The following is a 12,433-nucleotide window of genomic DNA, read 5'->3' as shown; positions in this document are numbered from 1 at the left end:
GCTTAGAGACTGTCGATATGCTGACGGGTGTAGAGGTCGTCAGGCAATGGTAAATCTCTGCGAACCACCTTCCTCAGTGAACTCAAAAAGAGTGTTTCGTGCACCGGGTAGCATTTATGTTGAAAATAGAAATGGGTTCTTGATCGGTAATGCGGAAATGCTCCTTTTCATAATGAAAAATATAAAAAATTTTAACTCTTAATTACTCTATTAGACACTATTAAATTTGATTACAAAAATTAAAAAAAAAACTTAACTAGATTTTTAAATAGAATCTTCTATAATCGAAATCCCGAAGTTAACTGTTTTTTTTAATAGTCGGATAACAGAAAAAAGGCCGGATAAGCCGGATTCCGGATATCTACCGGATACCCGGCACATCCCTAGTCCTCATTTTTCCTAGACTAATCTGGTCACCCTAACTTTACAATCATTACCATTATTATTACCATTACTTTTACCATAATCATCACCATGCCCTTAACCATTATCATAACTACTACTATTGCCAATGCCATTACCATTAATTTTACTATTAGGATTACAAATACCATTACCAGCATATAACATTACCATTACCATTACAATTACAAGTACGGAAAATTATTTTGCAGTTACAGCAAAATCTATTGTCTGAGATCAATCATGCAGCTGCCAGTACTTGGATTGGTTCTTATGACGGTTGCGACCGCTAAAAGCAGCAACTACACCGAAGTGACAATACTGGTTGACACCACTGACCGCCAAAGCTATAATAATGAAGCCCTAAATAACATCAAATCTCACAGCAATGATAATTCCAATAGCAGGAATGTAATTGCGAACAACCACAAAAGCGATGAAAACGATGAACTCAGCATGAAAAACAATGCAATCACTAATTATCACCTGCATCACACAAACAACAATAACAACAACAGCGCAGTTGCATTTGACAACAGTAGCGATTTTGACACAATGGCCATTAATTCGAGAAAATCAGCTTCTGGCAAATACGCAACACTGCCACGCCATCAAAGGTCAATCGCAGCGGTGGCCAAACAGAAGGGATTATTACAGCAGGTGACGGATGGTGAGCGCATCTTGCGGCGTGGCAAACGGTATTTGCAATTTGCCAAAGGCTCGCGTGTCTCGGTAAGCAGTTAACGAATATCGGTATTGTACGAATGTGTTTGTGTTCAATCAGCTGCACAATAATTTTTTGCTCGATTGTTCATCTTTTGCTTTTATACTGGCATACCTACATATATGTAAGTATTTTTTTACGAATTTTCATTTCTATTTTCACACAAGTGGCGTACAACTGGCAAAAATAATATTTTGAAGGTGAATACCCTCTGGGGTTATGGTTATGGATTTCGCGCCAATTTCCCCTTTCCTGGTCCTGAGGAGTCGCGGCGTCCCTTCTTCAAGCGTGATGTATTACATTCACTTGCAGATGTCCTGGACGGGTTAGTTCAGACTTATTCTATATGAACTATTGACAAGATCCGACTTCTCTAATTTATTTTTGCATATTTTCGTTTTTAGACATGGCTTGGATGGCCGAGCTTGCATCCTGAAGTCTTATTGTACGGCCGCTTTAGATGTGGACTCAAATATTAGCGGTGGCATGCTTTTCAAAATGCTGAAACTTATTTTTACGTAAGTGCAAGAATTTAAAAATATCAGTATATGCGAATGTACTTATTTAAAATTATATTTATAAAAACTATAGAAGAAGCACAAGAAGAAAATTTATTTCGAATGATTTTCTCTATTGGAAAATTTGATTATTATCTTCTAAATACATACATAGTAATCGAATTTCATGGCTACCATGAAGATTCTCGACTGCTTTGTGGGGGATTTTATTGCCGTCTGGCTGTTAGTGAAGATATAGGTATCAACTTGGGGTACTATATCACACTTTACCAGTGTCCAGTGGCTCTGTCGATTGCCATCAGTTCCGCATGAAAAACGCTGCAGTGGTCCGGGAGACGAAAGCTAAGAGAGATTCCCAGGTAATAGGATCTGTGTATACAGAGATGGACTTTCCACTCCTTACAACTTTTTGCTTTCACTCTTCCCTTGAGGGTAGGAGGGTCGTAAACGAAATTTGGTCTCTTCCTTTTCTGCCAGGGTATTGCTCTCTAGAGTTATAAATATTACCGAGATCGGATATAATGTGCTTCTTAGTGAAGAGCACAAGGCCCGTTTTTTCAGGATTCACTCCCAGTCGTCAATTGTTACAGGACAGGGATAGTTTTTTGAGAGATCTTAGAATCAAATCGGTCAGTCGTCGGCGTATGCAATTATCTGACCGCCAATATCTTCAAGTTCTCGAAGAAGGTTGGAAATTGCTATGTTCCACAGTAGCGGTGTATTACTCCGCCCCTCTTGGGTGTACCCCTGACCGGGAACTTTTTATTTACTGATTCTTCTAATCCTGAGCTTATTTCTCGTCTCCTCGGCAAGCCAGGTTAGTGAATTGCTTACAAGGATTAGAGACATGCGCTACTGTTCAGTGTTTTAGTTTAGAGTTGTGAAGTTATTGTCGAGGCTCGTCGATATCTTTGTTGTGGTCTTAGAGTAATGTATGCGTATACAGCGTCGCAAAATGTTACACTGGTTATAGCTGGGCTGATTTCACTTGACCTGTCGGCTCAAGAATTTACCGGAAATAGGAAAGCTGGCACTACTGAGCGACCTACCTCTCCTCACTCAGTGTTATACCAACATCGGTTTATTTTTAGTCTGCAGGTGGACTTTAAGGCATCCCCACGTATGACGACACAAAATGACGCTAACTGAAGCAGTGCATCAAGAGCAGCACCAAGTTTTGTAGGGAAAGCTCTCATGTAGCACACAGCAATCGCTCTTTCAAGTTTAGCGAGCAGATTTCCCACGATACTGATTGATAGTCTGCCCCCATGCCACAGATGCAGAGCTGATTATGGGTCTGATCATAGAGGTAAAAGTTTAGAGGATTCCCTTTGGTGACAGACCCCACTTTGGAGGTCTTGCGTTCCACGCGAGATTTCTACGACAGGTTTGTATCCAGAATTACTCCTAGGTAAGGGAGCTGTGACTCATTTAAGAGCGAGGAGAATGAGACCTTCCAACCTTCTCCTTCTAGTGGTTGGGTGGGCGGTTACCCCATTTCCATTACACTAAGTGTCTATCATATTCCGTATTGTCTGTGCTTTCCTGCAAACAGCTAGACCATATCGTCTAGATAGGCTTGGGCTTAGATATCAGAGTCATTAAGGGTGACAAGAAGACAATCAATTACCGGGGAGCCCTTGTTAACTTAGCAACTGTGATATTGACCTCCTCCTGCCTGACTCCTGAAGACCTGCTGAGCCAGCATTGAACGAATCAAATTTACCAGTACAGAATCTACTCCACGCCGTGGAGCAGAAATGCGCATGCTATCGAAGGTGGCATTCTCAAAACCATAATTAGTTTCTACAAAAACCTCCAAGGTGAATTCACTTTTCTATTGATGGCTATGCTAATTCCGGCTACCAGATTTTACCATCTGATAGGCATATTGACAGAGGATGTGATGAGAGCGCCTCACATGTCTGGGATGTTGACGTATGGTATGACGCAAAACGAAAAAAAGTCCAAAAAGAAAAAAAAGTACTAAACTTCTAGAGACCCTGAAAAGGAAAATCTGAAAAGCTACGTTGAAAGCATTTTTTTTTTGAAAAAAGTCGGAAAAGTAAAATTTTTGAAAAAAAGAAACTAAAACTTTTAGTAGCAAAATTATGCCAAAAAATGTTTATTGAAATAATTATACTTCAGATTTTATTAGATTAATTTTCAGAATTTGTATTCTTGTTTTCAAACAACCATACCTGGGTTAACGATTACGCTTTCTTCGCTTCTCAGAACACTTTTAATATTTATTTTTTTCCAAATTTAACTTGTTCGACTCTTTAAAATAGATGTTTTTGTCAGCGTAATTTTGCAGAACATTTCCCCGTCTCAGGAACTCTAGAACTTGAAAAGCTACTCAGGACAGTTTCATTTTTTTTTTAAGTTTAATTTTTTGACTCTTTTGAAAAAAAGTGATTTTTTCGGCGTAATTTTGCAAAACTTTCTTTTTCGTTCTCAGGAACTCCAGAACTTTTGAAAAGCTAATCAGAACAGTTTTAATTTATATTTTTTTCAAACATTTTACTTTTTCGACTCATTTGTAAAAAAAATGTTTTCGTGGGCGTAATTTTGCAGAACTTTCTTTTTCCTTCTCAGAATCTCTAGAACTATTGAAGAGCTACTCGGAACAGTTTTAGTTTTATTTATTTTTTTAATTAAATTTTCTGGCCAAGTTTAGCTGATGAAAAAAAGTAGCTGTTATTTACGGTCCCTATTTTTAAGTATCGATACTATTAAGTCAATGCGCTGCTCAGTCATACAAAGCAGGAGTATTGATCGAGTATGCAATAATTGAGGTTCAACGCATGCCATTCTCTGACCAGTACCCGCCACGCTATGACTCGAAGAGGCATTGAGGCAGCTATGGGGTGGGTGTCGCTGCAGTTTTCCTTCTTTTGCCCCGAGCAAATTTGGCCAGCAGTTTGGCCAGCCACACAGGAGGGTTTCCTTTGCTTGTGTTGCGCCCCCGATTCTTCCTCCTTCTCCTCCTCTTCTGGGTTTGTGAAAGAGGACCAATTTCTTCCTTGGAGGTCCGTTGGCAGCGAGCTGCTTCCTGATCCATATCCCCTGCGGATGGATTTACACACATGTGGGTGCTACCTGGTGTATTTAAATCTATGCGTTGTGCCATTGCCTTGAAGTGAGGTGTCCCAGAGGAGGAGATGCATGGATTTTTGTCTCCTTTTATGAAAAGTACGCCTTACCGAAACACGAAAAAAGAGAGCAGTGTATTGTTTTCGCTACTATTTTAATAGATTATAAGTATTTTAGTTAAAAGGGATTTGATTGAATTTCCCTTTTAGCTTTCTAGCTAGCTTGCTAGAACTCTAACCCGCGACCGCGACATTCTCGTAGTGTTGTTACCCCTAGATCCAAAGATGGAGTTGAAGTGTTCCAACACAAAAAGTCTTACCGCATTAAATTTTAGCCAATTTTTTCAACATAAATACAAACTCACTGAATTGAATTCAATCAAGAAATCTGCTGTACTTCGAATAAAACTTTCCTTATTAGCCATTGTAAAATGATTTTGTTAAATACGCAATTACACTTACAAAAAGTGAAGTAGTGCAATGATGCGGTAAACGAGGCCTTTGGTGTAACTGTACTGTAGAGTCGCCGCAGCAACAAATACACGATGAATAACAAAAAAAAAAAAAACAGCAACATGAAACCTTGAAATACTTTAATGCATAAAAATCCTGTAAAAATTCGCGAATACCCTAGAAATGCTTGGGCTCTCCGATGTCAGACTGGCTAAGCGAATGACAGATGCTGCGACTGGTTTGCATTGCATTACGGTCAGCCAACGAAGCAGAGGGCGCACTGCTACTCACACATTGTATTGTAGTGGCATCGCGTGTTAAATGGCGTTGTTGTACTAAGTTGAGTGGCTGTCGAATTTAAGAGCTTTTACCAAACCCCATCCGCCTCACTCCCAATCCCTTTTGCCCACCGCTGTCGCTGCAGCGAAGTAAGATTGTCCACACGCGACGCTTTAGTGTTATGTAATACTTTGTGCTTTTTCGTCCTTGTACCGTTGCGCTGTCATTAAATTAAAATAAATTGGTTTAAATTGAAAATAAAGCGTTGCACAAAAGTTCACTTTATGTAAGTATCTGTGCGCATTTTACGATGCCAATAGCGCTGCTCGCAAAAAGTTGATTGCAGGACAAAATATAAACTCGTCATATATATATGTATGTATGTATGTATGTATGTATGTATGCACTTTGTGTTTTCAAGAATTTTTGGTTGATTTGTATATACCGTCACACAAATGTATGTATGGTATGTGCATGTGTTCGCGTATCATATTTTGACTACTTATGCCGAAGTGGGAGTTGTTGCAGTAGAGAAGTGCCTTATGCACTCACTTCGCATTGTTTGTTTACATATATGTATGTATTTGTGAACTATACTGTACTCGTCCTGGAGCTTCTCTTGTGCCTACTACTATGCGTCTTAATGCTTAAGCATTAATTGACCTTCATTTGCAATGAAATGCAAAACGGGTTTAAGCTTCATTAGCGAGTCTGCCTTAATTTAAGTTGACATTCTTGATTAAACACTTTGCTTGCTTCATATAAAGCAATCTCTTAACGTTAATGAATTAAATTACGTCTCAATTGCAGTCAAATTAAGACAAATAAAGCCAATGAGATAGTTTAATGGAAACTAAGTTCGCTGTTAATAGCTTAATTGAAGTGCCGATTTAGTTAACATGAAACGAGAGACTTGACTTAATCCTAATTTACTATTATAATATTTCATTCTTGTATTGAAAGTTTTATTTTAACTTCCAACGTGAAAACCGGTTTCATTTACTATAAGGACCCCCAGTCGATCAGTAATCAGAGCAAAATGTATAGCATTAACATACGCATTTTGAGAACTTGTGAATGATAGCTATGAAAATTTACCGACGGATGCATATATGCGACGAGGAATTGGAAAGGAATCTGAAATTACTTGCGTTATGATGGAAATAACTATGAGGAGTTTTCACTTAGCGGAGATTCCTTAGGATAGTTAGCCTTGAAATTTAAGGTATAATTTCCAAAGATCTTTCCCAGATACTACACAGTAAGCCAACAAACTTTTAGACTTTGAAACAATAAAATCCAAAACTTGTAGTTCGTCCTAATCAGCCAAACAATTTTCTATCTCAAACCACGAAAAACTACCAACATATTTCCGCCTACATGCCATAGAAAAAGTTTCAATCTCAATCCGCTCTTACGCAACACAGGCATGTGGAAAGGAAAAGCTTTCACACGATGCCAAAAAAATTCATAGGCACCCGGTAATTCTTAGCATCTTCAGGGGCAAGAAATCTTCACCCCGAAATCGTAGCTGTTCATATAGGAGAGAACCACCCCCTTTTAGAGCGATCCAGGATTTTAATAAAATACTCGAGATACTCATTACCCTACCCCCTAATTTTATTCGTTTTTATGAGAAATATTATTGACTATTTTTATAGAGTTTTTAAAGGTCATTTAGAGGTCGCGACCTGTCGAGTTAGGTCAGAAAATACGATTTTGTAGATTTATGAGTTTTTGAATGACTATTTTTGATTCGATTTCAAAGATCGAATATGATCTGAGAAGAGAATATATAGGATATATATAAAATGAAGTATAATAATCTATTGTCGGACTAGGTTTGTTGGGATTTTTTATCGGGTAAATTAAAAAAATACCCATATTTCTCTTAATTTTTTAAAATTTCAATCTATTCTTATCTAAAACTAAATCTATTTTTAAATAAACTGACACCTCATTTATTGTAATCGCGTAAAGCTTATTAAATCTAGGCGACTTTTCTTAAATACGGCCTTGAATTAATATTTATTGGTTATTTACCGGAATTTTAGACTTTTTTGTCAGCGTGGCTAAGGAGTAATGTTAATGTAAAAGTATAAAAAAACTAGCAAAAAGTCATGTGATTCTCTGTACACAAATTAAAAATTAAAAGTTTAAAGTCGTTTAATTTATATTTACTCACCATTAAAGTTTCTATACTTTTCAGGTTGAAGGAGCACGACAAGCGCCACTTTCCCTATCTACGCCTGGAGAATTGTAAACAAATATTGCACAGTCACTGTCCATTGAGCTTTAACAGCATATCACCATACACGGACGATGTATGAGCAAAATCAAAAGCAAAAAAAAAGAAAAACGAAACATAAAAAAAGCTATCCAATACATACATACATTTGTAATTAAATGGCTGTGCATGTTTGTGCACGCTTATTTGTAAACACGTAATCAATTTGTTGCAATAAATTGTTAAATTTGAAAAACAATTCATTTCCAACATATTCATCATAAATCGTTGCAATAAATCAACACAATTATATGCAATTATTTAGCATGTGTGCAGTTTAGGGTTGCCAGATTCTGAAACGTAGAAAGGAGTACAAAAGAAGTACAAAACTGGGAAAGGAGTACATTTCCAGATATTTTTTTTTTTTTTTTTGGAGTACAAGGGAGTACATTGCAATAAAAAGGAGTACGTTTACTCCCAAAAGCAGTACGTCTGGCAACCCAAGTGCAGTTATTACCCAAAAAACACTGCAACAAAAATTTTCCAACGTTTTGAAAAATTTTATTTCTCAATTTAATTTGCAGCATTGTGTATCATTTAAAACTAAACATTTTCTAAAATTTTTCTCAAACATTCTTCATCATTTTAAAAACGATTTGAGAGACATTTGAGAAACAATTTATTTCATTCCGTTCCCTTCTGTATGTGTCAACATGGCACAGATGTCGGAGCTTATCGGTAGTCTGCTACATCAGTCACAAAATGGCTCTGAGACTAGGCGGTCGCTGTTATTCGCAATTTGTCTGTCGGAAATTTGCTCCTCGTTCGAGTGAATTGAAATGCAATTAATTTATTGATTTAATTGAACATTTTTTGATAATCTCATTTTGTCATTTTTGATCTTTTTGTGACTACAGAACGGCCATAGGAATTTAAAAACGAACAAGTAAAAAGTCTAAGTTCGTGTCGAGCTGAACATTAAATACCCAGCGCAAGTATTAAATATAGTTTTTCACCTTTCTGACAATTACCGTTACTTAGTAAGAAGAGTGGTTTTACCCCTATTTCTAACAATTTCGATTGTATGTTCAGTTATACTCAATGATATAAACTTATATAGTTAGCTGTTGGCGGTATCACGCCCACTTTCCAAAATTCTAAAATAATGTTACTTTTTTCAAGGGATTGTTGTTAGTATCTATTTTGAGTAAATTAGTGTCATTTAATTTCGAAATATCGAAGCTTCGAGAATTTTTGAAATTTACCGTTATATTACCGATTTCAATAATTTTTAAAGTTTTAATTTTATGTGGCAAACGAAATAATCGTACCAAGTTTGGTACAAATTGATCGAATGGTTGCCGAGATATACATACCTGGTCATAAGTGAGCGGTGCCACGCCCATTCTCCAAAATTTTTTCATAAACATGTTTTTTGTTAAAAAGTTATTACAAGCATCAATTTCAAATAAATTAGCTTTAATATTTACTTATTTATCGAAGATTTCGTATTTCTCTAAATTACCGTTATATGAGATGTAGGCGTAGTTATTGTCCGATTTTATAAGTTTCAGCCGTTTGCTCCGTTGTACCAAGGCTAACAACTGGGGAGAGAAATTGGTGTAGGGGTTACCAAGATATACACATGTAATCAGAAGTGGGCGTGGCTACGCCCATTTCCCAAAAATTTTTAATATGCTTTTTCTTACGTCTAAAAATCATTGCACATATCAATTTGCAGTGAATAAGCTTTAATAGTTACTAAAATATCGCAGTTTTCGTATTATTGAAAACTACCGTTATATGGGAGGTGGGCGGGGTTACGGTCCGATTTCACCCATTTTCAACACCAACCTACCTTGGGTAAAGGGCAATCTACATACCAAATTTCGTTGATATATCTCAATTTGTGCTCGAGTTATCGTGTACACGGACGGACGGACGGACAGACAGACATGACTTAATCGACTTCCCTATTCATTCTGAGCATTTATGTATACATTTGTCTATATCTATCTCGATTCGTTTAGTCTGTTACAAACAACCGTTATGTGATGCATCGATAGTGACCAACAATTCGTCTACTTAAAGTGAAATATTTTTATGTTAAAAAAAAATTATTTATGTGTACGTATGATAAAAGGTCTATCCTGTATTGAAAATCCATATTGGCATAAATCCAAATAAAACAAATTTCTAATATTTTTGTGGGGAAAGAATGCAATAAATCCCCAAATCTTAGAAAAATGTTGAAATGTTTTTCCACTAAATGCATTTCTTAAGAATTTGTATATTTTCAATATTTATTTATAAAGGCCCTAACCAGCAAATTTTCTATTTTATAGGAAAAGCAAAAAAACATTATTGAAAGTAAATCAAAAACTGCAAACATGGCTACTAACACTTTCTGTGAAAAATGCAGTTTTCAAAAAAGTGTTGGTTAGGTAACGATATACGGCTTTATTCATAAAAAATAAAGTAGATTTATAAAAGGTTTATAAATTGAAAAATGTATGAAAACGTCAATTTATAAAGCTCATTAAACCTACTTTATTTTTTATGAACAAGGCCAATACACTTTAATTATACTTAAAAATCTTTTTATAAAAGATAGGATATTAAAGGTAAATTTTATCGCTTTTTATTTCTTTGTCAAACTAGCTGAAAAAAGCTATTAAATAACTGTGAAACTGCATAAATAAAAATTCTTTTGTATAAAAACTGTGTATATATTTTACATGCATCATTTTCAACACTATACAAATATTTCAATGAGACTAACTGAATTTTATTCCGTTCTGCTCCACTCATGTTTGAGAAAAATTTGAGAACTCAATATTTCTCAATTTGAAAATAAAGGAAAATTCCACATTAAAAATGTGCCTTTAAAATTTGAGAATACTATCAACGGTCATTTGAGATGAATTTGAGAACTAAGGTTTGCGATTTGAGAAAAGGTCTGATTCTCAAATGCGACTCAAATTGAAATTAAACAAAAATGTTTATTGGGTATTTGTTTAGTTGCATTTAATAATATTTTTATTAAATTTCTAGCCTTTTTACAGGCATTTGTAGTGCATATACATTAATGTGTGAGTGGGTGATTGTTTGTTTGTAAGTGTCAGTTATTTTATTCTGATGAAATGTAAATAAAGGTTTGTTATTTGTGGTTGGTTAGTGAATGTGTGCAAGTTTGAAGGTCAACACAAGCGTGTATTGTTCTGGTCATGTTATAATGGAAGTTTTGAAAAATTGCACATATATATCTACATACATACATGTATACCTTTGGGCGCAATCACAAATTAACATGCAGACTTTCGAAAAAAAGCCTTTCATTAACGAAATAATAATTGATTGAAAATAAACAATCCTCTTGGGCAATATAAAGTTATGAATGCGTTTTGGAAATTTTTTATATTTATTTTAGTAGCTATAGTCGAATATTTTAAGGCACAGAAAAGGTTGAGGCTTTACTTTAATGCAAAATTTTATAATTGATGTATGTATTCATAAATTTACGTTGATGTAAAATTGAGAGGTTTTTATATTTGACTAGCAAACGCCAGGCTTTCTTTGCGGCACCTGATAGGAACTTTTTCCAAGGTGCGAGAGTGCAGGAGTGCTTATCACTTGTGCTGAAGAGCGGTCGGCGTCTCTTTACAGGGAGACAGTTCATTTGATTGGAGGGGCATTGCGCGAGCAACATGAGTCGAACCACAGCCTGCATACTCAGCTTGAAGGTAAAGCCAGATGTCCCTCCTTACGTGCCTAACGAAGACGAGGTGGAACAAGAGTTATATGATATCACATAGGAAAATCTCCTCAATGAAAAAGTGAGTTCTTAATCTGACACAACCACCGAAACCTAACCTGAAGTCCGAATAGCTGCTCCCAATAAACTTGGGTATTATGGTTGGAGCGGCTGCTTATTTAGCGGAAGAGTTCCCCTTCCAAAATCAACGCGCTCTTTATAAAACAGCTTGAAAATATGGTTGACGGGCTCCCTTCTTGTGACCTCGTTCGAGAAATTGCCAATCTGTAAAGTACGGGCCATTTTCGCTCGACGACAATAGTTCCGTGATCAGTGCCATTCTAGTGCTCATTTACACGCCAAATTGTTAGCTTCGCCAATGAGCTGCCGCTAAAACCGATGTTCACCATTGGGCATTTATTTCGCTATCTTGAAGTCCTGCTTCGTCCATCGTCGAGAAATACCAATAGGATGTATGTACGTTTTCATTTAATTTACTATACATCTTGTGAAATAATGAATGCCCAGTAAGATTATTAATAAAAGGCATTGAGACCGAAGAAAAGTAAATTGCAAGCATTGCATTTAATCCCACTTAACAAATCTCAATTAACTGCTCGCGGCATATTTATAGGCTTAACAAAGTTTGTACGCACATTATTATCGTATTTTCAGTTTAGAATTGGTGCTTGCTTTGGCATTTAGCATTTAGAGAGAAAAATTAGTTAATTAAAATTTTCCAACTTCATCCACACTCTCCGTACACATGCACACCCTCATTAACTCACACACACACACGCACACGCGCGGTTTTCCAAGCTTTCGCATTTACAAACTTCACATTTACTTGTTGCTGTACTACGGCGATTTGCTTCGGTTCATTCGTCTTCGTGTCGTTTTTTTTGCTTTTTTTTGAAAAAAAGGGCGTAAGGCAACTAAACACCAAAGAGTGTATGTTACACGTCAAGATTTGGTCATTAG

The 12,433-nt window shown here is 36.2% G+C and overlaps 1 protein-coding gene across 1 annotated transcript; it reads left to right on the top strand.

Moving 5' to 3' along the window:
• Positions 1-614: 614 nt before the first annotated feature.
• Positions 615-7,910, top strand: LOC118744763 (bromodomain-containing protein DDB_G0270170; the record flags this gene model as incomplete). The annotated part of the gene is given in 4 exon segments (XM_036478076.1): positions 615-1,134; positions 1,294-1,451; positions 1,531-1,644; positions 7,681-7,910. Coding segments are annotated over 4 exon segments (882 nt in total). The 3' UTR covers positions 7,802-7,910.
• Positions 7,911-12,433: the final 4,523 nt, after the last annotated feature.

This window comes from Rhagoletis pomonella, unplaced genomic scaffold, assembly GCF_013731165.1.
Source record: "Rhagoletis pomonella isolate Grant_MI unplaced genomic scaffold, Rhpom_1.0 Rhpom_scaffold_00001, whole genome shotgun sequence".
NCBI classification, from domain to species: domain Eukaryota; kingdom Metazoa; phylum Arthropoda; class Insecta; order Diptera; family Tephritidae; genus Rhagoletis; species Rhagoletis pomonella.
This window is presented reverse-complemented; position numbering and strand designations above follow the sequence as displayed.